Source organism: Apteryx mantelli, chromosome 5 (genome assembly GCF_036417845.1).
Source record: "Apteryx mantelli isolate bAptMan1 chromosome 5, bAptMan1.hap1, whole genome shotgun sequence".
Taxonomy (NCBI): domain Eukaryota; kingdom Metazoa; phylum Chordata; class Aves; order Apterygiformes; family Apterygidae; genus Apteryx; species Apteryx mantelli.
The window spans coordinates 15,637,524-15,660,465 of record NC_089982.1 but is presented as its reverse complement, the minus strand read 5'-3'; the positions used below and the strand labels follow the sequence as shown (position 1 = coordinate 15,660,465).

The 22,942-nt window shown below is 43.8% G+C and overlaps 1 protein-coding gene across 1 annotated transcript in view; it reads left to right on the top strand.

Annotated features, from left to right (window-relative positions):
* The first annotated feature begins 19,819 nt into the window (after positions 1-19,819).
* Positions 19,820-22,942, top strand: part of UNC5C (unc-5 netrin receptor C) — a 257,162-nt gene continuing 254,039 nt past the window's right edge. Inside the window, exon 1 of the mRNA XM_067297086.1 lies at positions 19,820-19,943. Within this exon, the coding sequence (XP_067153187.1) occupies positions 19,820-19,943 (124 nt within the window). The remainder of the gene's footprint in view (positions 19,944-22,942) is intronic.

Genomic DNA, 22,942 nt, shown 5'->3' with positions numbered 1-22,942 from the left:
AATTTTTAAGGTTTTTTTTGTTGTTGTTTTTTAATTTTGCTGTGAACAAAATGTTTTACACTGATGAGATTTTAATTAGACACAGTTCACATTAGCTAAGATTAGGAGCTGGATTACATCTCCTGCATTTTTGAAACATTATATGATGATGAAAAGGATAAGTGAAAAGGAAGAATTAACACAAAAAGTTTCACTGCATCTAGGAAAATGCTAAACAACATTTGAGCAAAGATAACTGCCTTCCTTCCACCCCTGCTGATGTCTGGGTTTATCAGCAGGAAATGAGAGTGTTTATGTATTGGGAGATATTTGTTTTAAATATTTATAGGGTGCAAACTCCTTAGGCATTTACAGGAGGCTTTGTGAATTCATCATGATGTTTCTACACAGACTATACTTTACTATACTTTATTATAGTTTAGTGAATTTTTTTGGCATCATGCAAAAAAATCCCTGGCCAGCCTCTGCATTAACCTTACTTTGCTGTCTGGATTAAGAGGAGCAGGAAAGGCAATGACACAGTTACAGATAAATGGATGTTGCCTGGAATGCAGAGAAATCTCAATATAAAGCAATGTTCAGAAGGTGGAATTACAACACTGGCACTCCTAGCGTTTCATTCTTCCCTGTACCTCACACTCATGCACAAACAAGTGTACGGAAATGTGAGCCAGAGTGTTTCAGCAAAGATGAGTTTCTGAGTACCCGGTGATAAGACAGGCAGTAAGAATAGGCCGTGTCCTGTGAATAATCATGAATATATAGGAGTTCCCTTCTCTTGCTTCTCTCCATCCTTTGCCCTCAGATGTGTGTTCACCTTCTGCAGCCTAAAAGAGCCACATGGAACAGTGGGAGTTTTAGAAGTTTAAAGATAAGCATGTCAGCACCTTGGGGTACAAGGCAGATATTCTGGAGCATGTCCTCTAGGTTAAGGGAAGCCCATTTTGTAGTGCTTTGGGGTTAGTTTCTTGGGGGTAGAGGAATCACGTGGCCTTCATTCCCCTCATCTAAGTAACAGTGTGTGATGAAGCACAACAGATGAAATTTCTTTTCTTTTTTGTCTCCAGAGACAAACGAGGGAAAGTTAGCGAGTGTATTCTTCATTGCCATAGCTCATAGCGACATAAGTGCAGTAGGGCTTTATCTACGTTTCCTGGATCCTCTGCCACCTCTTCACCTGTAAAGCAACTTCTGAGCCAAAGATAGTTTTTTGTCTTCATGGAGCCCTGTTTTGTGGAAATTTGTGCTGGGAAGCACTTTAGCAAGAGTCAGATACACTCTCCCATTTGGCACATTGGTATCAGTGATATTTGGGATTCAGAACTCTAAAATATTCATAGACCTCCTTGCACAACACCTTTGCCATAGGCATGCTAAACATGCTAACTAGAGATACATAACCTGACTGGAAAGGCTGTGCTTTGTGCCCACAGCTGATGAGCAGAATTGGTATTTTGGCTGCCAGCTCTCCAGTCCCATCTGTTAGGATGTAGTTTTTGTGGGTTAGATGTTGGTCAGACCCTTGTCCCTAGTCCATGGATGCCAGGTACTAAAAGGCTTAGGCAGGTCAGTTTGATTCCAAACTTGCAGTTATCACATACAGAGAGCAGCAGGAGGGGTATGAGTTGGGATGGCTTTTAACCAACACAGAATGCAAGGCTTCATTAATTAGAAGCTTTATTAATTAGGAAAGTGTTTTCATTAAGTCACAGGGTTCTGAATGCACGTGCTCTTTTTAACTTTAATTGTTGACTGGAAAGAATTTCAAGTGAGATTGTAATTAGCCACACTTCCGTTCTGTGTGCCTTCATACACTCTACCACACCTGTTGACATCAAAATTCCAAAAAAACTTTTCTAAACAAGACAATAGTCAAATAACAGATGACAGGAAGGCATGCAGATCGTAAGGCTTGTAGATGCCAAAAAGACAGATTGTATCCAGCAGGCACACTGAAAAATATTCAGCAAGCCACTTGGTTTCTCTAAGTTTGTCACAGTAAAGGACTGCTTGCAGGCAGCCCTACTGCATCCACTGACACCTTCAGATAAACTACAAATGGAATTAATCAGATGAGACATAATTTGGAGCCTGCCAGTCAAACAGGAATAATTCCAACTGGCCAACCTTAGGGTGTGCAAAGCCCTTGTACCAAGGACATCACAAAATCTTACTTCCCTGTTAAGTTTATTGCAATATCACCCAGAGGTCCCACCTGAGAGCAGGACCTTGCCATACTGCACACTGTGCAAACACAGCCCCTGCAATCATACAGCAGATATCTATATGAATGAGGCTGACAGTGCCCAGGCACAGAGACAGAGGACAGCAGACAGCCACGCGTTCCACAAAGGGAGGAGATTGCTTAGTAGCTCTGAACACAGTGCAGTAACTGTTAATTTTGAGATCTGCCTCATTCTGTTTGCTAGCTAATGGTACCATAAGGAAGTGGGATTTATCATAATTATGTTTTTCACACTGAGGAAAGAGACCTGAAGGTAATTCCTAACTTCAGTGATATCTGCTGAGTTCACGTAAGGCTTGGGATTATCTATGACTGTTTTGCACCTCTTGTCGCTGGGCTTTATCACTGCAATGTCAATTTGAGCCAAGTTCCCTAGTACAGAGATTGCTCTGAGTTAGCATGAACCTCTCTAACGATGGTACGGTTACTGGTGCCTTTCATTCCAGAGAGTAAAAACAATTGGGGGAAAGGCATAACTCTCATCTATGCTTCCTCCTAAGACCGACCCCTGGACTTTTGCTAAGAACTCAGTTCAGAAAAAGCCCAAAGCACTTCTAAAGAAATGGGACAATGTTTGAAGGCTTAAGTCACCATTTACTGCTTTTTATTTCCTTTCCCCCATCTCAAAGTCTTTTGCCTCCCTAAAAAAAAAAAAACCTTTACCACACAGTATATCTTATCTTAGCTCAGGGATGTAAACAGTTTTCCTCTTGGAAAAAACTCTTGAGGACAAACAGGGTAGGACATGGCAGGAAATAGAGCTACTGGTGGTCTCAGCGCCATAGGAAAAAGTAGGGTTTTTTTCATTTCTGACTTATAGTGCAATTATAAAAGTACTCCCAGACATCAGCTGAGATCATCCTCTTGAGCCCATTGTAACTTTGATTCACTTAGGTTGTAAAAGAATAAATAAATAAAAGTAACCAAACAGGCAATAACAGAGTGCACAACCCCATAATCTGTTGTTTCATTAATGCAAGATGTAAATGCTTCTCTTAATCTTTCTGAGTCTAGGAGTGCGGGGTGGTGTATCATGATGACAAAGCAGGGTTACTGGAGGGACACTCTGTACACCCTTTTTAACTCAAACGCATTCAGTGCCATTGAACAAAGAGCTTTTAATTTATCTCATATGCAAAGCACTGAATATATTGCTTGTTTAATCATGTTGATGTGGATAGTATGATTACTCAGAGCTGCAACTTCTGCTCACCAACAGCTCGACTTCAGATCACATTAAAAGCAAAATAAGGAGGTTGATTCCAAAATGTATTGTGATGTGAGGCTCATATTCGTAGCTGGGCTGGTTGCCGAGCTGAGAGACTTGGAGTGCCCCGAGTTCCCGCTGAAGTCGGGAAGGAAAGCCGTGAGGAGGTGCTGAGCTCTATCCGAGGCCACTGCTCTGAGGTCCTGGTTCGCGTCAGTTGTGAGCACAGGGAACAGGCGCTCAGTCACATCCGTGGCACGGTGCTGCTCGTCGGCATAGGTGCTTCCCAGGTATGGCATTTGCAGAAATAAGTAGGCTCAGCATCTCTGGAGATCAGGCATCTTCTCTGAGTATTTGGGAAGGTCATTATAAGTGTGGATAATGGATGAAGCCACACTGAACATTCTGCCTCCAGATGTACATATAAATTGCACTGGGCTTAATGCAGCTTCATAAGCACATAGCAGAGCAGGGTATTTATAATACCTGTCTCCTGATATATAAGCACTTGTCTATCTTACTTTAAGCGCTGAACAAGCCAGCTGCAGGCCCTCCAGTGAAGCCAGGTTACTGGGAGTCTTGTCATTGCATCCTCAGTGGGAAGCACTGGGAATTCTCTCTGCCAAAGCAAGGAGTTTGCTGATTTCTGTGCAAGATGCGTATCCTGATCTAGTACCAGCGTTTGGCCCTGCGCAGGCTAAATTTGGTTATGAATTTAAAATATTTAAGAACTTGAATGTATTTTTATTTACAGAAAGTTAGCTCCCTGCATCTCTTATACTTCAGCTATTGCACTACTTTGGAAAGAAAAAATGTAATTATGCAGTGCTGAATGCAGGTTGCTCATACATAACCTGTTGCATCCCATAAAAAATAATTGTATTAGAATTGATTTTTGTCCTGCCTCTTCCCTCCAGGCAAATTCAGTCCATTTCCCAATCCAGTATGTCAATCATTATAACAATCATTTCCAGATCATTTGAAACACTGCTGCATCCATGCCATGGGAAAAGGAGGAAAATCTTAGAGGTTTTCACAGTTGCTACAGAGCTTTTCCCAGTTTTCTGCTTTCTAGACCCTAGTCCATCAAGGAGTCTGGGAGAGTCCCTGAATTTGAGTTCAGCACCACTAATGATAATGTTGCTCTGCATGGATATAGGACCTAACTGCAAATTCCCACATGTGCATGTGCTCATTACATACAAACCCATCTTTCTTCACAGCTGGAAGGACTGCAGTGTGAATCTCTGCAGCTGGTCCCTACGTAGTACAAGCAGTCCCAACAAGCGGTCAGAGCTGTGAGGCATTGTCTTAGAAGTACAAATGGCAGTATACGTTTTTTACTTCAAGAAATCCAGTTCACGTGCCATTGTATTTCAAACCATTTTACTCTCTTTTGTTAACCTAGAGGGAGTTTAACATCACTGAATGTCTATACAGAGTCACTTGCTCTTCTGAAGTTGCTCCAATGTTTTGAGATGTTCTTTAACTTGCATTTTTAAGTTAGATGTTCATATGATCTTCTTCTGTAACAGAAATCTCTCATTAATTATATGAGTGAGAGATCAAGTCTTTTACTTTGAACTATGGCATCAGCTCACTTAAGATTTAATTTTATATATGTCACTGCCTTTAAAATCAATTAAGGAACAAGAGCTCAGATGATTTTTAGTGCCAGCTTGTTAATGTTTGAGGCATGGATGTGTGATACTGAAATTCAGTCAGTGTCTTATATCTACTTTGGTAAGTTCTGAAAAAAAGGCTGTGTACTTCCCAAATACCTGGCTTGCCTGTAGTCTGGTTTAGGCGGTAGGCTAACTCTGTGTGATTTGCAGAGGTGCAGTAGTGACATAGTAATATGAATTAATAAGTATTGCCCAATACTGTAATATCATTTCTAGGTGTCATATGTTCAAAAGCTGCATTTCCAGGAATGATTAAAAATGTGACACTGCCAGCAAGTTAAAAGGCAGCTTAAATACCCGTTCACATCTACAGTGTCTGCAGCTCAGCATTCATCACATCAGTGTATTTAAACTTCATTCTGCAGCTTTGGCCCAGCTATGGTTGACTTGAATTAAGTTTTAATTAGCTCAGAAACAGGGATTATAGGGTTTTGGACATGAAAACATATCTTTTTAATGTTATATGTTCAGTGTATGCAAACTTACTTACACCACTTGGGGAAGCAAAATTTAAGTAAGTGCCAAGGCAAAGGTCTCAAAGTTCTAGACTTAAACTTTTAGTTGTAGTTGAAGCTATTTAAGGTGGGATAGAGGAGAGTCCATGAATACTAATACAGGCTCTACAATTTGACATATGATAAAACAGAAGACAATTTTTCCTTTATTTGCCAGAAGTTTTATTGCTGTCTGAAAGTACAAGCAAGAAAATATTCAAACGTCTTTAGGCTAAGTTATCTCCTTTTCATCTTCCTTTTCCTTCGTAACTCGTTAAGTTGCTTTTATGAGGCCATAAAATGTATACATGTGTGACAGCTTGGGGTTTCATTATAAGACTTGGACAAAAAATGGTAATCAAGCAAATTCTTAAAGGGCTATTTAAAAATGTGTATGAAATGGGATTCATGAAATTAACTGGATTTGTATTTGTCTCAGTTTTACTGTCCAGATAAGTTTTCCGATTTCTGTTTTTGAAGGTGAAAAGTTTGGGTTTTCTATTGCCTCACCTTTGTCATTGTAGTCACAAGGGAGCCAGATCCCATAAATTTATTTTATCGCAACTAATTTTATGCTTAACTACTGGCAGGTAACACTTCATGTGTTATGCAGTAATAAAAACAACTTTAATTATGTAGCAGGGGACTATGTTTCTTTATTTTTAGAATAGTTTTATTCCTACTATTTCCACAGAATTGCTTCCAGGAAAGGCACTACTTAGTTTTTTTCTCTTTTTCCATTTTTTTCTTCTTCTTTTTTTTTTTTTAATTTCTTTCCCTTGCTTCTAGACTTTGACTCAAGATTCTTTTTATAGAGCAAGCAAAGGAAAGCACTGGCATTCTATTTTGAGTATCATTAAAATGTGTATAAATGGAGTACTGAACAAAATGTGACAGTAATGGCAGACCAAATTCACAAGTTTTGCTGTTTTACGCTGCAGTCCCTGCTCCTGTGCAATTAAAAAGCGCAATAGATAATGCTGGGTGACATATACTAAATAAACATTTCCATGTGTTTCTTTGAATTCTAACATGATTCCCTCCCTTTTAAATGTACGGTTAGGGAATATTAGTTATCAGTGTACTTTGTGGAAGTATTATGCCAAAAATGTATGTAAAATTCAATTATGTTTAATGTAGGCCACAGTCTTAAAAGATATTTAGATGCTGAACTTTGAGGATCTTGGCCCTAGGCACATTGCAGGATGTACACACATGAATAATAATAGCACTAGTCAGATTTCTAAAGTTACTGCACGGTGGAACATATGCAGGATCAGGAGCTACTCCTGCTAAAATTAATGAAAATATGCATTAGGACAATGGTCATAAATAGAGAATGGCAAATACAGCACCACTGTAATTGCCTTATTTGGAAAATAGCTTTCAGCTTTCCCAGCGTTTTCAACAATAATAATTAAACAAAAGACAATTTAACACTTTGAATTCCTAGGTCCTTGCTTCTTTTGCTTCTTCAGACTATGTGACGGACTGAACTGGTCATATACGGGTCGAAAGTTACAGCCTTAAGTTTGAAGGGACTTTCTGCATCTCTGCGATTTTTCTTTTTTAATTTATCATTATTTTGAGTGCGTGTGTGATTATTAAAGATAGAAAACTGATAGCCTGGGGTTTCTCCTCGTTCTTATCCTCAGAGCAGGTAAAGTATATGCAACAGTCATGCAAGCTTTCCAACTTTTCAGACCTAATTAACCAGAATCAGCTTACCAAAAAAAAAACCACAAAAATCCCCAAACCCAATCAAACTATGTGTATTATGAGAGCCAGCTATCCTCTTGTAAATATGATTAACTTGCACATAGTCAATGACTTACCTTCTACTAGCTAAGGATCTGCACAGAAGTGTTTATATAGAATAGCATCCAGTGCTGCTAATTAGAATTAGATTTTAATTGTCATGACGGTGTGCTTGAAACAGGCTAACTTACCCCTCCTTCAGGCAGTGAAATCAGCTTCCAACCCTTTCTTCCTATGATTTCTGAGGAATAAATGATTTCTGTTTAATGTCTAGCTAAGATACATACAGAACAAGCATGACCTGAGCAGTTCAGAAGTACAAAACCTTTTGGCTTTAAACTAAAAATGTTCTTCCTCAAGTTCCCAAACTCTTGCCAGTGTTAATTCTTGGTGTCGTGCCTGGTGGCAGTCTATGACTAATAAACGACAGTAGCTCTGTCCCTTGTCTCTCTCTGGAGGTAGCCCATGAAGTTCCAGTAGACACTGTAAAAAAACTTTCTCTGCGGGCTCTTCTCTAACGGAAATGGGGCTTGTCCCAAAGGCTATTTCATATAGGTTCATCAGATCTTATCCTCTACAGAAGTAAATGACGAGGACTGCTCATGTGAGTTGGTATTTGCAGAACTGGACAGCTTCCTTTGCTGTCAATTTATAGCGGTGTCCGCAGAGAGGCGGTTGAACAGGCTACTAGCAATCCTCTAAGCCAGTATTTCTCAGTCCGCCGCAGTTCCCAAAGGGACTGTGGAAAGGTTGAAAGGGGCTTGTGAAGAGTTAGGGAAAAGCAGTGCTGGTAGGCAACTCACTTCTTTGACACTGGGAGAGCGAGGAGCGGTTGTTGTTACCGGCCGCAAGTATTTACGCTGGCCCAGGAGCTCCCAGCAGCCTGCCTTCCCGGAAGCAGCTGAGTTACTGTAGGGCAAGGGAGTGAATGTCTCCACAGGGGATCAAGAGTGACAACTGGTTTTTGCCCCACCTTCCTGAAAAAAATCCTGAGATTATGCTGAGATTGTGTCTGTCAGGGGACCCGCAAAGAAAGATAAGGCACATGGAGCTCATATCTTTAAAAATGTCTGAGAAAAATACTGTAAGTCATCTGCATATGTTTTAGGTACTTTCCCAAAACTTTCCCGAAACGTTCCTATTGTTGGACTGGGTTACGAATGTTTAAGCAAGCTTTGTAGAAACCTGACCGTGCAGGCCGAACCACCCTTAGTAAATATTGTTGTATTAATTTTTTTGAGTTTTTTTTCCCCCCCAATTTCTATACAAGAGTTCATTTTTCAATTGCCTAGTGAATTCCTCTTGAATGTATGCTCTGTGTACAGAATCCATCAGCCAAAACAGTGCTCGTGCCAGCAGCAGCCTCAGAGTGTACAACTAATAGAATTACCATCAACAAAAGGCATATGGAATTCCTTAAGCTTGTGAACGCTTACTTTCCCGCCAGAGGTATACTGTAGTTAGTAAGAGTACTAGCAGGAGACTTCAGAGTTGTAAAGAATATTTGTTTCAGTAGCAGATGTAATTAAAGGAATCATTCTTTGGTTTAATGTTCACCTTTGGCACAAATTCCATTGTAGTTTAAATGCAGAAGGACATAAATATTGTACATGAGGAGAATAGCATCTCTATTTACAGACCAGCTGAATTAAAAACCACAAGCAGTTAGGTGGTCCAGATGAAAACTATTATAGTGAGAGGTGAAAACCATACCAAATACTGTGGCCCTGACTTTCAAGAAATGCACACACTCACAGTGTTTCGTAGCAGATTGGCCGTGCAACTGCATTGCTAGTGCCCACACCACCTTTAATAGCTGTACAAGGAGTTTGTTCACTGACAAAGTAATGTGTGCTGAAGTTCTCAGGAAACCAGTAACAGAAAAAGCTTGGAAGATTTGTTTTCATATTTTTCATAGATTTTAAGATGACTCTAGACCAATATTATTTCTCTTCTTTGTTATTTTTCTTCCAGTTGTTTTCAGTTTATGTCTCTCAATACCAATCACCTTCACCTTGTATTAATACTTAAAAGGAGAAGGGAAAAAAAGGGCAGCTCAGCTTCTGTTTCCATCACCAGCTGTGTCTATTTATCAGTGCTTCCAAAGGAATCAGCTAGAAGCCATGGTCTAAAAATGTCTTTTTCCTCCTATCATAAATCCACAAATTTGCACAGAATTGTTAATTATGCCGCTCAGCAGCAGAGAATAAGGATGACATCAGGCTGATACCCAAGCAAACCCTATCAGCTTTGGCCTTGCAGCTTTTCCACAGAACTCTAAAACTTTAGTGGTCTTCCAAGCTTAAAAGTTTGTTTCCATAATTTGGATGCAAAGAACCACATAAATGATCTGCTATTCTCAAACTTGTTTACATGGTCACATTTGGATGTCTCTAATCATCTTTTCTCCAAAACTGCTGGTCCAAAGCAAGGCATTTGTCTAAACATGTTATCAGTAACTTCAGCTAAATGGAAAACTGAAAAACTCCTTTATTCTGGGGCAGAGATCTGCACTGCGGTGTAATGTCCCAGTGTAGAACAATGTTATTAAGTCCAGACTAGATCTGAGCCTGATTCTGCTCCAATGCACCACACTGTTTAGAACTTTTCTGCAACACAAAGTTTTACTGACAGTTTGGAGAAGGACAAATGATGAATGCTGGAGCATTCTGGAGCGTGCTGGAGTAAGGAATAAACAGATCTTACTCATACATTATGGAACTGTTGATGTGTGTACTAATTCTGGGAAAAAACAGCTAGGCGAATAAACATGATATTGAATGTAGACTTGCCTCTTGAGCCTAAGACTGTTATCACTGGAGATCTTAATTCTTTTGTAAACACCAGGAACACATGGTACTCCTAGGGCAGAAGAATGTCCTTAGAAGGGCAATGAAAGGTCTGGGCCTGTCCCAAAATGGGGCAAGACTGTGCTCCTTTTTGAAGCTCCCCCAGACACAAAGAACTGGTTGCTAGACAAAGTCACAGAGCTACCTTCTACCACGCAGTCAAAGGCAGTCAAACTTATAATGTGTACTGCTGTGTAAACCACTAGTGTCCTAGCATCGCTGCAGAAGGGAATGCGAGTAGGTGACTGCTGAGGACAGTGAGCCAAAGGCTGTGCCGTTAGGACACTTCTGAACACCCCTTAGAGCTGAGACCTCTGGGAATCGCGTTGTGGATTCCCTGCCTGAAATGCTGTGACGACTGCTGTGATGTCCAGCTGATGGCCTTCCCTTTGGGGAGGATAAAGCAGAACAGGGCCATAGCGCAAGCTGCGTTGCTGGGAGGATGATTTTCCATGATGGGAAAGTAAGGAAGCATGACTCTCAGAGGGAGCAAGAATTCCTTGAGGTAAAAGTAAATTTAAGTGGAAGCAAAATTCTTTCTGAGGGAAAAAACAAAAGGGAAAATTGGCTAAAGATAAGGAGAACTAATTTGCTTTCCGCTTATGGTAGGATTTTGACAATTCCTAAAATGTTACAAGTATAGAGAGGAAGAAAAGTCATGAATCCTATTCCTGGTTTGTAACTGTGCCTCTTATCCTAGTTAGGATCATATTATTAATCTGATTCTTCTGAAAGAAGGTGTTGCTGCTGATATATATAGTGTCTTGCTACTTTACAGTGTTCCATCCTCTGCAGTCCTCCCACGTGCTCATCCTTCTAAACTGAAATCAGTTCTTCATTTTTATTCTAAAGTAACAAATCTTATCAATTAAAAATTCAAAGGATTAAAAAGTCAGGCAGCAGCCTCCAAAATGCTGGTCTTGCTCCATTCCATTTTATGCCTTCCTCTTTGAGGGGTGTTTGAGAGCACGTACAGCAGGCAGAGAGCATCGGAGCTCTCCAGTCATTGGCAAACTTATCCTCACACTCTGTGAATTTTGAGACCTTCCTGTAATGTGCTATGTCCTGTCTCTCACATGTCTACTCTCTTCCATCCTATGCCTTTCATCTTGGTCACTCTGCTCATGGCTTCATAAAACTTGTTTTTTCAAAGGACCATTAAGCAAGCAGGAATCATTGCTATTTGGAGCAACTTAATTCCAGAGAAACCCAGTGAGTCCCCAAGCAAGCCTATTATGCTCCAATTCTGTTATCACAAGAGTGCTGTTCTTTCTCTTTTAACCTCCTGAAGTCTGAAGAAAGAGGAGCTTTTAGGATGTGGGCTGTTGCTCTTTTTCTTGCCAATAATGTGGTCACGTGTATTGCTTTGTGGGTCCAAGAGACCAAAGTTTACCATATCCAGTTTTTGTGTAGTAAGTTCCTATTCCATATTTCAGACCTGTTTTTAATATTCCATAGACTGAATAATGAATGATATTTTAGTTATGAAGCTGAAGTTAGTACCCCTTTTCATCTTAGTGTTTGTGTTACTTGGAGAGGAAGCAAAAGTCATCTTGGTGGTTGTATAGCCAGGACTGTAATCTTAATCTTAGCAGACTCTTTAGGAGTCTGTGAATAGTTCTAGTTCAGGAAAAAAAAAAAAGTGACATTTTATAGAGGATAATGTAGAATATTAAGTTTTTATTAATAGATTACCATCAACTAATTTATGAATGTGTATGGAATTAAATGAACTAAGAAACTCAGTGCAAGACACTTTAATCATCCCCGAACACAGACCAGCTGAAACGTCTAATAACAGAAAGCATTGTGTGAAGCTACAGCCAAAGGTCCATTTATTTGATATTACTTTTCAAAATGTTACTCAAAAGAGAAACAATGAATAAAAATGTTAACTCTAGAATTAAAGTGATTATAAACTAGATAACTGCTGATAACCTGCAATGCTCCCTGACAAAAATGAAGCTCTGGCTATTATGTTTATGGTGTAGATAGTCCTATAAGTGAAAGGGCACAAAGCTTTTCACATAGATAACTTATTCCCAAAGGGCCTAAGCTGGTTTCTGTAAATGGCAGTGGAACTTCATTTGATTGAAATAAGAGCAGACCCAGAATAACTTCATTTAGTCAAGACAAAAGTTAAAACTCCTTTCAGTTTATGATGAGAAATATGTGGTGATGGTTAGACTTTAGAAGTAAGGCAGGTTGTGTCTTTATTTTTCAGGTTTGCTTGATATTATATGTGCTTCACATGAGGAGAAGCACAGCTGAATTCCTCATAACATCTTCAAAGAAGAAAATCTTAAGGCTGTCAAATTAAATTACAGTAACAATGCAAACCACATAGGTTACCTTCTAGCATTGAATAACATGCTCTTCAAAGAGCTAAAGGTCCATGATCATGTTATCATTATGGGGGATTTTTATTTTCATAAACTACTCATCTTAGCTGTGCGGCTGAACATTTTTATTATCCCATCATTTTTCAACCTCAGTAGATAGATGAAACTGGGTATTTCTACTAAAACAAACTAATTACTGCTAAACAGTCAATAATGTTGTTAATTATGTGACTTAATGTTTCACAAACTGTGTGATTGTTTAAGGTCTGTTATGAGATGATAATGATAACTATGAGTATTATAACTGCCATCGTGAAAAGAATGTTAGAATAAATGTTCTGGAAATTATACAGTTTCTCTTTTACAATTTTGCACAGAACTTTTCTACTCCCCTATCTCTAAATTTGTGAGCACTAAATACACTCACAGCTTGGAGCACTTCACAGAAACGAATAAATACATCTCCTTATTCGAATCAATAAAGCAACTTCAGTGAACAAAGATTCCCCCTTGTCGAAGCCATCAAAATCTATATAACGTTTGCTGTGATTACTGCCCTGGGATGGCTTTTGCCTGTACATTTGGAGCTCTAACTGTCCTGCCACCAAGAGGCCAGGGGAGGAAAGACTGAAAATGCATAGCCAGGCTTAGTTACAGGTGCCTACAAGAGATTCCTCTCTCTGTCGCACACTGCTGAGGAATTTGAGGATTTCCCTATTCAAGCCTCTTTCTGTTGGTTAAAAAGGAGACTCTGGCCGTATGTTGCTGGGAGTAAATGGCATTCTAGCAAGGTGCAGCGGAGCAGCTAGTAGGGAGAGCTGCGTTTTGGACTTACCATACAGCAGAACAGTTTGTCAAGCTTCAAATTAAAAAAAGAAAAAAAGTGAGATTGTTTTGTTGGTGCTTTTTTCCTCACAAAGTAGATGTAAATGGGGAGGGTGATACCACTGCCACATACTCAGGCTTTCACAGTTTGCTTAATTTTCACCAAGTAGCTCATGCACAAGTCTGTAAATATATTTAACTGTAAAGAAAATCCGTAATGGTGAAAAATAAATAATTTTTGATGTAGAAGGAGACAAAGGAATGTTATCTAGGTATGTGTGTAAGCTTGATCTCACTGTACAGCACCAAAATACCATGTTAGTGAATTAAGTTTCTTGGCAAATTTGTTTCTTCAGAAACCAGAATTATCTTAAACATTTTTTGCATGAAAGTTTCCTTCCGCTTTCTATTTCTTTCTATATGCTATCAGCTTTCTGCCTTGAGAAGTGGATTAATAAATACTATAATTATAATTCTTGCTAATGTCACTTTATGTAAAGTGTATCAGGCAAAAGAAAATCCATACAATTACAAACGGTGTAAAAACAACCCAGCATCACCTACAGGGAGAATTTGAAACAAAGATCCCACAGTGTAATTATGCCTTTATTTCGCATCGAGTAAGTGAGGGAGAAAACACGAAGGCCCGGGTGGGCAGCGTGGCGATGCTGCGACAGCACAGTGAGGACTCTTGTGATGCCAGTAAAGAAACCGGGAGGAATCCATCCTGAACTGGACGATCAGAAATAGTAAAACAAACACTTCAGTGGAAACTGATGGGGATAATTGTGGAATAAACACTGAAATCTGATAGTCACATTAATATTCACCTCAAAGATAGATCTGTAGTAACAGTGCTACAGAAATAAAAGAAAAAGAGAGAGAGAGTGGAATATAATCACGTTGTGCAACACACTGAGATTTTTTTAAGTTATTCATGTCTTTTAGCGAAGCTCAGGCCCGTGCACTAGGAAACCTGTTGTAGGATGATACAGTTAACAGGGCCAGACCTAGGAGAGGTTTGCTCCAAGATAAAACGCTTAGCTAATGAGAAGCCCTGGGACTCTGACATGCACCTAAAACGGTCATGACTCACCTATTTGAAATACTGAGAGCTGTAAAGAATTGGCCAGAGTAGATGTCTCATGCCTCCCTCTGCTGGGTGGAATCACAATCGCTCAGCTGCGTGTCATGATCAAAGGTGGCTGCAAAAATAGCTAGGGGGATATTCATTTCAGTTCTTAACAAATATAAACTGGCAGTAGGTCTTACCTTTTGTGGTTTTTGCTGTGACTATTCAGACAGATGAATACAGAGACCAAAAATGATCAAACTTTTTTTTTTTTAAGTGTTGCAGAATATTTGTAGATGGGTTTTTTTGATATTGTATTATGTAAGGGAAATAAGGAAAACAGTTTGAATACTGCACTTCATAAGCTTATGATAAATTGTGCATGAATGAGCTACAGTGCAGGATCTGTTCAGAGAAAATATTCGCCAAACAAATGTGAAGAGAGAATAAATAAATAAGAAATCTGTGATCTGTTTACAGATAATTTACATGAAAGAAAAAGCTCTTTGGATACATTATTTGGCTGTAGTTGGAAGACACAGATTTCAAAAATGGGCAAGGAGCTAAAGTCGCATTGCCATTGAAAAATGTAATGTCACTGACTACTGAAAATAAGACTTAATCATCTTCGAATTTTTTCTCTTTATAGCCGAGGCATCTGAGTACCCAGCTCCTGCAGCATGCTACTGCTCAAGTCACACCCTTGGTATCAACAGGATGATATGCACAATATCCAACATAAATACAGGTACAGAATTTGGCCATAACTGTAGCATAGTTACTTTAAAGGGTCCTTTAGTTCAAGAACCAGGAGTTGTACTTAGCTGTGAATTAGGATCCTCTTCAGACATTATGAAAAGTCAAGTTATTTTAAAGAACAGAGAAGAAATGATTAGTTGCAATAAATCTATTAAACAAACGTGTTTTGACCCACAGTCCTGCTAATATAACATCTGGACTAAAAATTTAGTACACTAGTACAGTGTATGGGTTTGGATGCTCTTTGGAAGGTCTGGTTCAATAAAAAAGGAATCAAAATAGTGTTTTTGAAAGCTGAAACACAATAAGCCATTTTTATAGATTGCCCTGGCTATAAAAGAAATTTTCCTCAGACCACGATTCCAAAATGCCACTACAAATGGTTGTTCTCAGCATGAAAAAAAGCTCAGAAGTTTTTATGGGCAACGAGGTTGCATTACTTCCGAAATGTTAGAATATCAAAAGGGTAGTTTCTTTTGCTGGTCTGCAAGATCACACAAGACTGAATAACAGTACAAGTAATTGCCTATCTAAACTGCGAGAGAAAACTGCAGTATTTGATAGCATGTGGTATGCACGTTAGTGAAGTAAGAGGCATGTCACACACCCACACACCTGCTTTTTGATTATGCCATGCCAGGCTCTGCCGTAAAATAAGAGCAGCATGGCAGAGCCTGGGGGAATGGCACTGCCAAAAGCAGGTGTGTGATACACCTTTCATGACATGCATGCCACATGCTAGCAAGTGTTGCAAACAGCTAGTGGCAAAGCTTGCAAAATACGGCCTCTGCGCAAATACTCCTTGCTGTTTTATGCGTATTTCAGTAGCTGAGACCATCTTGGCTATCAAACGTAATCACCTGACGTGAAGCCTGAAGCTGCATCCCTGATTAATATTTGTGTAGCAAATGATACCTCAGGCGAGTTGCCCAGACGTGAAAATTTCTGCCCAGGGACGCAATACTCACTGCAAGGAAGGGTTACAGAGTCTTGCCCGTAATTATCAACGCATGGAGGAGATACCTCTCCGTGTTCAAACCAGCATTGTTCAAGTCCCGTATAACACAGCGTACCTAACTATCTCTGTTCCAGAGTCATTAATCAAACTTCACAACTCTTTGCAATAGGGATCTGGGCTTTTTGTTTTCGCACAGTGCCTGCTGCAGTGTGGGCCTGAGCTGTGACACTACAACAGAAACAAAAATGAATTTGCAGTCCCTTGAGTTCTGTAATTAGATTAAGGTTTGTATAAATTGTTATAAATGTAAAGGATCTTAAGAAAACATCTAGTGAGCAAAACATGATACCTATACTACCATTCACAATACTAAGTATGAAAGCTGATAGGACTGTTCAAGTCCATTAGGCCTTCTACTTTATTTTTTTGCAAGTCCAGTTGCTTGGGCAATAAAATGCACTGAAGTCAAATTCACCAGGGCTATATTTTCAAAAATTGCTTATTAGCATTTCAACGATAGCAAGGGTGAAATTTTTCAAGTTTTGAGTTGATTTAGAACCTAAATCTCATTTAAAAAGTTCTTTTGAAAAGAAAAACTTAAATACACAGCTTACATAGGAACATTTAAAATATTACCCTAGATTTTACAGTCACTGTAGGTATCTAGTTTGGAGTTGCTATTTGTTGAACTCAACTAAAAAACTAAAGTGACATCAGCTAGGCTCCTAAATCCACTTTCCAATATAAGCTGTTTGACACTTCATACTTTTGTCTAAATATGAAATTTGGAGATTAATATTTGCTTCAGATAAGATCATAAAGGGTATTCAGTGATTATTTGGGAGATTTAAAGATGATAAAACAGTAAATTTGTTATGTATACTTTGGAGTCTCTTACTTTTCAAACAGTCAGCAAAACACCTTCCGCAGCCAGGCTGTCTTTCTCACTCGCTCTCTCTCAAAAAAAAAAAAAAAAAAGAAAGAAAGAAAAAGAAAAGAAAAGATAAGAAAAAATGGAATAAACCCAGGCAATTTGCACTTTCTAATCCCAAATCCCTGGACTGTCTGAGTTCTTTTAACTCCTGTGTTAAATTTGAAATTTTTTAATCTGGGCTAATAATTCTGCTTATCTCACAGGGAGAAAGGTAAAGATCTCTGGGGAGGAACTGGCCCCAGCATGGGCAAAATGGAGGCTGGAGGCCTGAGGTGGCATTGTGGAGGCATAAATGTCATTTGTTAGTGCATGGAGGACCTCCAAGGAAGCTCCATGATGCACATGGGGTGTCCTTGGATGCACTGTTAGGCATAACGGAGTATAGGATTTGAAGGCACTTTTCCTAGAGAAGACCTCTATTTAGTGCTGTTGTTTGAACCATCTTCTCCAGGTCAAAGTATATCCACTTCCAGTAGAAAAGTGATGACCGCACACCTCAGGCTGCAGTACCCTCGTTCCTCTCGTCTGCCATGCCTTGGGTATTGGGAAAAGTCTTGCTTTCTCCCCGGGCTGAGTGTGAGCCATGCCCATGCAGTCACTTCTGTCGTGCCTGTGAAGCAGCGACGCTCCCCAGTGCACCCACGCCGGGGCAGAGAGGCTGCCAGCTTGGCAGCCAGCCAGGATCCCCAGGCAGGGCGGCAGAGACACCGTCTTGAAATTGGGATGGACCTGTTAATGAGGTCACTAAGCTACTAACTAGAAACTAAGCCTGGAACTATAGGTATTACTCCTGGGAAGCCCCAAAACATCAAAAATAAATTAACTCCATTTAATGGAGAAGTGAGATCCCCCCCCCGTCCCTGGTGGCAGTAGATGTGCCCGTCAGCCGGTGCCGCAATGAATGCATCTTCTGCACGTGACATCTTTCAGGGGTCTGTTTTCTTGCCTCTGCAAAGTTCCCCCTAGCACAGGGGAAACAGTAAATACCAAAGAAATGAGAGGAGGAAAACTTCCCAACTTTACGGGTTATGGCAAAGCTGGCAAACAAATGTCATACGGAGGGAAATGTGCTGATACCAACCTGAGACATAAGGCTAGGGAGCGTGAGGTCTGGGACTGGTGTGCAGAGCACATGCAATCAAAAAAGCTCTTGTCTGGAGCCACATTCTCATTTCCGTGTGGCTACACATTCAAGGTTTTCCTGCCACAGCTGATACAGCTTCAGGACTTAACTCGAGGGTTATGATGGAGCCATAACATCTTCTGAACTATGCCATAGTGTCCAAAGCAGCTAGGGCTCAGCCCCTAAAAAAGATGCAACACAGCCAGGAGCTGGGGAGCTCTAGCTGGAGAGGACTGCCTAGAGTGACTGGGTACATCAGCCTGCTGGCTTTGAGACGCAGTCTTCCTGGGGGGGCACCTTTCAGGCGTACCCGTGTGGGTATCAGAATAAAATCTGCCCCTTTTCCTTGCTCCATGTCTGCGTAAAAAAGAACCACCACCTTCCTATTGCACTGCAGCTTTTTGTCAGTTGCTGGGGAGGAGGGAAAAAAAACACCTCAAACCCAGAGATGGGAATAGTCCGTGTAATTCCCTGGGAAGGGCATTAAAGTCGGGGGAGCGGGCACAGAGCCCCTGGGAAGGGCTCCCGCAGCACCAGCGTCGCAGCCCCACGGCTGCGACTCTCCCGTTGGGGGCAGGCAGCGAAGCGCGCGGGGCCCCGGGACCATCGCGGCTGCGCCCCGGCGGAAGGCAGCGCTCCGCGCCCCGCACGCAGCCCAGCTCCGCTGAGCCTCTGGGCTGGAGGGGGCCATGCTCCGCGGCGCACCACAGTGCGGGCAAGGCCTGGCCTGGGAGCCGCGGGGCCCGCTCGCTGCCAGGGACGGCCTGCCCGGTCTTTGCGAAGGGCAAAAATAAGCAACCCCCCCCAAAAGCAACAGTAAAGCCCAGGCAAGCCCTTGCTGCAAGCAAACCCCAAGCGTGGGCATCGCTGTCCCACTGAGATGCAGCAGACGTGCAGTAAAGGCAGGGGCGGGAGGGGGGGGGGGGAGCGACGGGGCCAGGAGTGACCCCGTCCTCAGGAGAGCCCCGGGGGGCAGAGGCCCCTCAGGGATGGGCCTCCCCGACATCCCTCCTGGTGCCGCCGCGCCCGCTGCCCCCCAGCCCGGCAGCAGCCCCCCGCTGCGAGTGTGCACGCACGTGTGCGTGTGCGTGTGTGTGCAGGGGGAGCAGACGGCGGAGGCGAAGGGGGCCGGTTCTGCAGCGCGTGGTTCCAGCCTCCCCCGCCCCCTTTCCCTCTGGGTTTGCTCCGCGCTCCGGCTCGCATTTTATCGCAGGCGGCCGGCGCAGCCCCTCTCCCCCAGCCCAGCCCAGTCCAGCCCCGGCGCGGCCCCCGCCCTCCCCGCCCCGCGGGCTCCGGGCTGGAGGCAGCCGCGCTCCGCCGGGCTCCGCGCCGCTCCGCGCCCCGCCGCGGGGCCATGCTGCCCCGCTGCCTCCCCGCCATGAGCGGTGCCGCCGCCGCCCGCGCAGCCTGAGCGCCCGCGCCGGATCCGCGGCAGCTCCGCGCCGCGCCGCTCCGCTCCGCGCCCGGCGCTGCGACGGCGCCGGCGGAGAGGCGGCTCCGAGAAGCGGCGCCCCCGGCGCGCCGCCCCGCTCCGCTCCGCGGCTCTGCGCGCCCCGTCCGCCCCGGCCATGGGGAAGGGGCTGGAGGGCACGGCGGCCCGCTGCGGGCTGGGACTGGGATACCTGCTGCAGACCGTGGTGCTCCCCGCCCTGGCTGTGCTGGGGGCCAGCCGCCCCGGCTCCGCGGCGCAAGGTAAGGCGGCGGCGGCGGCGGCGCTCCCCGCAGGGGCCGGTGCCTCCCGCCGGCTGCGCTGCGCTGCGCGGGCTGCAAACGCCTGTTTGTGCCGGTCCTTTTCCGCGTGTGCGTGTTCGTGTGTGTGCAAGCAGCGCCTTCCCTGCGAGCCCGGCCGGGCCCCCCGGCGCGGGGTCCGGGGCTGCGGCCGCCGCCAGACCCGACCCGTCCCGTCCCGTCCCGGGGCCCCGCAGCCTGCGGGAGCGGCGTGCCCCGCCGGGCTGCCCGCCTGTTTCCCGCGCCCCCCAGCCCAAAGTGGGGCCGCGGGCCGGGGGCGGCGCGGCGCGGCCGGGCAGCGGGCGGCGGAGCTGGCCGGCGGCGGGGCGAGGGGGGCCGCCGTGCCCCGCGCAGCTGGCGGGCACCGAAAGCGGCGCGCTGGGCGCGGAGGTGCCTCCGAGCAGGCGGCGGGAGCGCGCCGGGCCGGGCCGGGGCGCGGTGCGTGGGGCCGGGCACGGTGCGTGGGCGAGGCAGGTGCGTGGCGGCGCCCCCGGCCCGGGAGCCGAGCCGGCCTGCTGCCCCGCCTCGCTCGGCGGCGTGTTGCTGTGCCCGCAGTGTGGCTGCAGCTTGCCTTCCCCCCTTTCCCGGGGCTTTGGGGTACATCTACATCTGTGTTTTTATTATAGCCTGCGTCTAAATGTGGCTTTCGGCGTGAAGATGACTTGGCTCTTTGCGTGCTCGGTGGTGCCTTGGGGAGCTCACAAAGAGCCCTGGCGCAGCGTGCCACCAGCTCGGCTGCTGCGGGCCAGGCACGGCGGGAGGCTGCTTCTCTCCTGCGAGCTGATGCCAGATGAAACTTTCTGTCTGCTTGTCTCCTCTCTTCCCGGGAGTTAGACCCCAAGTGGAAATAAGTGGCTTCTGCTTGGGAAACACTTCTTACAGCCTCCTCAGCACAGGATAGAGAGGTTGCTCCTGTGTGGGGGCAGACTGCACATAACAAGGACGTGCAGGTTCATTAAGGCGTTTGAAAATCCTGGTTATATGGTTAGCAAAGAGAGAGAAATCTTAGCAGCTGATGCTTTTTCATGTATACCACTAGGAAATAATAATGTGCACTAAAGCTTCGGTTTGCAAATGTTAGCACGCTGCGTGTGGAAGAATGGTTGTTTTTCCCCTAATTGTGTCTGTTGAGAGGCACTCGAGAGGGCTGCGCGATCTGACCCTGCGTTCTCACCCAGCCGTTACGCAGCACACTGCTCTCTCCAGCCTTTTGGACAGGAAAGGGGTGCTGTTTGCTCTGACTTCTGGTGCCCCTGGCTGGCCTGGGGAGCGGTAGGGCTTGCTAGCGGTGGGCTGGAAGCACTGGACATCGTGTCGGTACATGTAACTGGGCTAATCCCTTTCCTGCTCATACTTACTCCATCCTCAGAGTCACAGTCTCTCACCTATACTGGGCGTTTATCTCGCAGGAATAAGTCGTATGAGAAACCTGATCATGAAGAAGAGGTTGCAGAGAATGAAAGTACAAAAATCTATCATGCATCATCACACTTCTTCTCTGTCTTACATACTATCATTGTCATTCACTGGCTGGTTTCATGTTTGACAGAGGGTGGGTTTGATGTTACATATTTAGAGGTTTTAACAGTGCCATGTGCATGTAGACCTAGATGCCAATGGAGATATATCAGTCTGTGTAGATGGGGGTAGCGTTGAGGAGAAAAGATCCCCTTGGACAGTTGGACGTCAAGCAGAAAGGAGTCTGTCCGCTCTGCTGGCAGGACGACAGTAATTCATATGACAGATGGCCTGAGTGGGTAAGAGAGGACCCCCTGCGTTTAACTGTTTCAGACCGCTCGTCTCAGTGCCACGGCGCCTACCACACGATTTCAGATGGTTTCTCATTTCCACGCGTACTCTCTGTGACTTAATGACGTGTGACAGAAATCAGGCTTGCTCAGTTAAGGAGAGGGGAGAGGAATCGGGGCTCGTATGCCTGGGGCAGTACCAGCGTGAGCCCTGCAAAGGGAGGCGTGGGTGTGGGACCTGCCACCGGCTGTAGGTGTGCTGGAAAGGGAGGGAGAGGTCTTTGACAACGCTTTCCATTGTTTGGTGTGTAATAAACTTTCCTAAGAGTGTGGAAAATCCAGGGAATGTGCCTGGGATATAGTCATTTGTTTTTGGCTTGTTTTTCCACTTATGCTTTTATTTCTATTTCCTGTTTGTTAGAACTAGACACAGAATTTGGGTGCAGACCTGGTTTTGGCGTCTTTCCCAGAGCTGAGGGATTTTCTGATTGGTGTTTGCTTTGGTGATCTTCATGTATGTATCTGTAGTGTTTCAGTAAGGCAATGAATCAACAGTTTAACTATGCCCTCTTCAGGAAGTTTTCTTTTCATATAGTGCTGGGCAAAGTTTATTTATACATTTCCAAAATTGCATGAACATTAAAGTGACTCTTACTCAATGTCTATCACCAAAGTCATCCTCCATTCTGTCCGTCTCCTCCAAAATGGAAATGCTTCTCTTTTTTCATTTACATTCCTTTGAAAGCAATTGGAACAGGACAAATGTAACTTACTCTCTGAATCACAGTCACAGTGTTCTGATTTGCAGTGGGTCTGGATCCAACTGACTTGGTTGTAGTTGAACAAAAAAATTCGAACTTCCTTTGTGATGTCTTGAGGGGGGAAAAAAAACCATTAAAGCAGTGTCTTCAAACAGCAAATACTGCCACATAGTTAAAATATAGAAAAGGGGAGAGGGGAGGGGGAAGAGGGTGTGTAAGTTGGTCTTCCCCCCTGTAGTTCCTGCTAATGCTATTTCTTGGTTTTTCTTTCTTCTCCATTCCCCAACCATCTTTATCTTTTGAAGCAGGCTCAGGAAGCCATGGGCATTGTTGGGGCTTCTGCTTTCATGCCTTCTTTTTCCTTTCCCTCTTGGAAAATAAATTCATTAATTCAGTATTTGGTGGACATACCTCCATACTCCCTCTTAGAGATTCATATCACCAAATTGAAGAA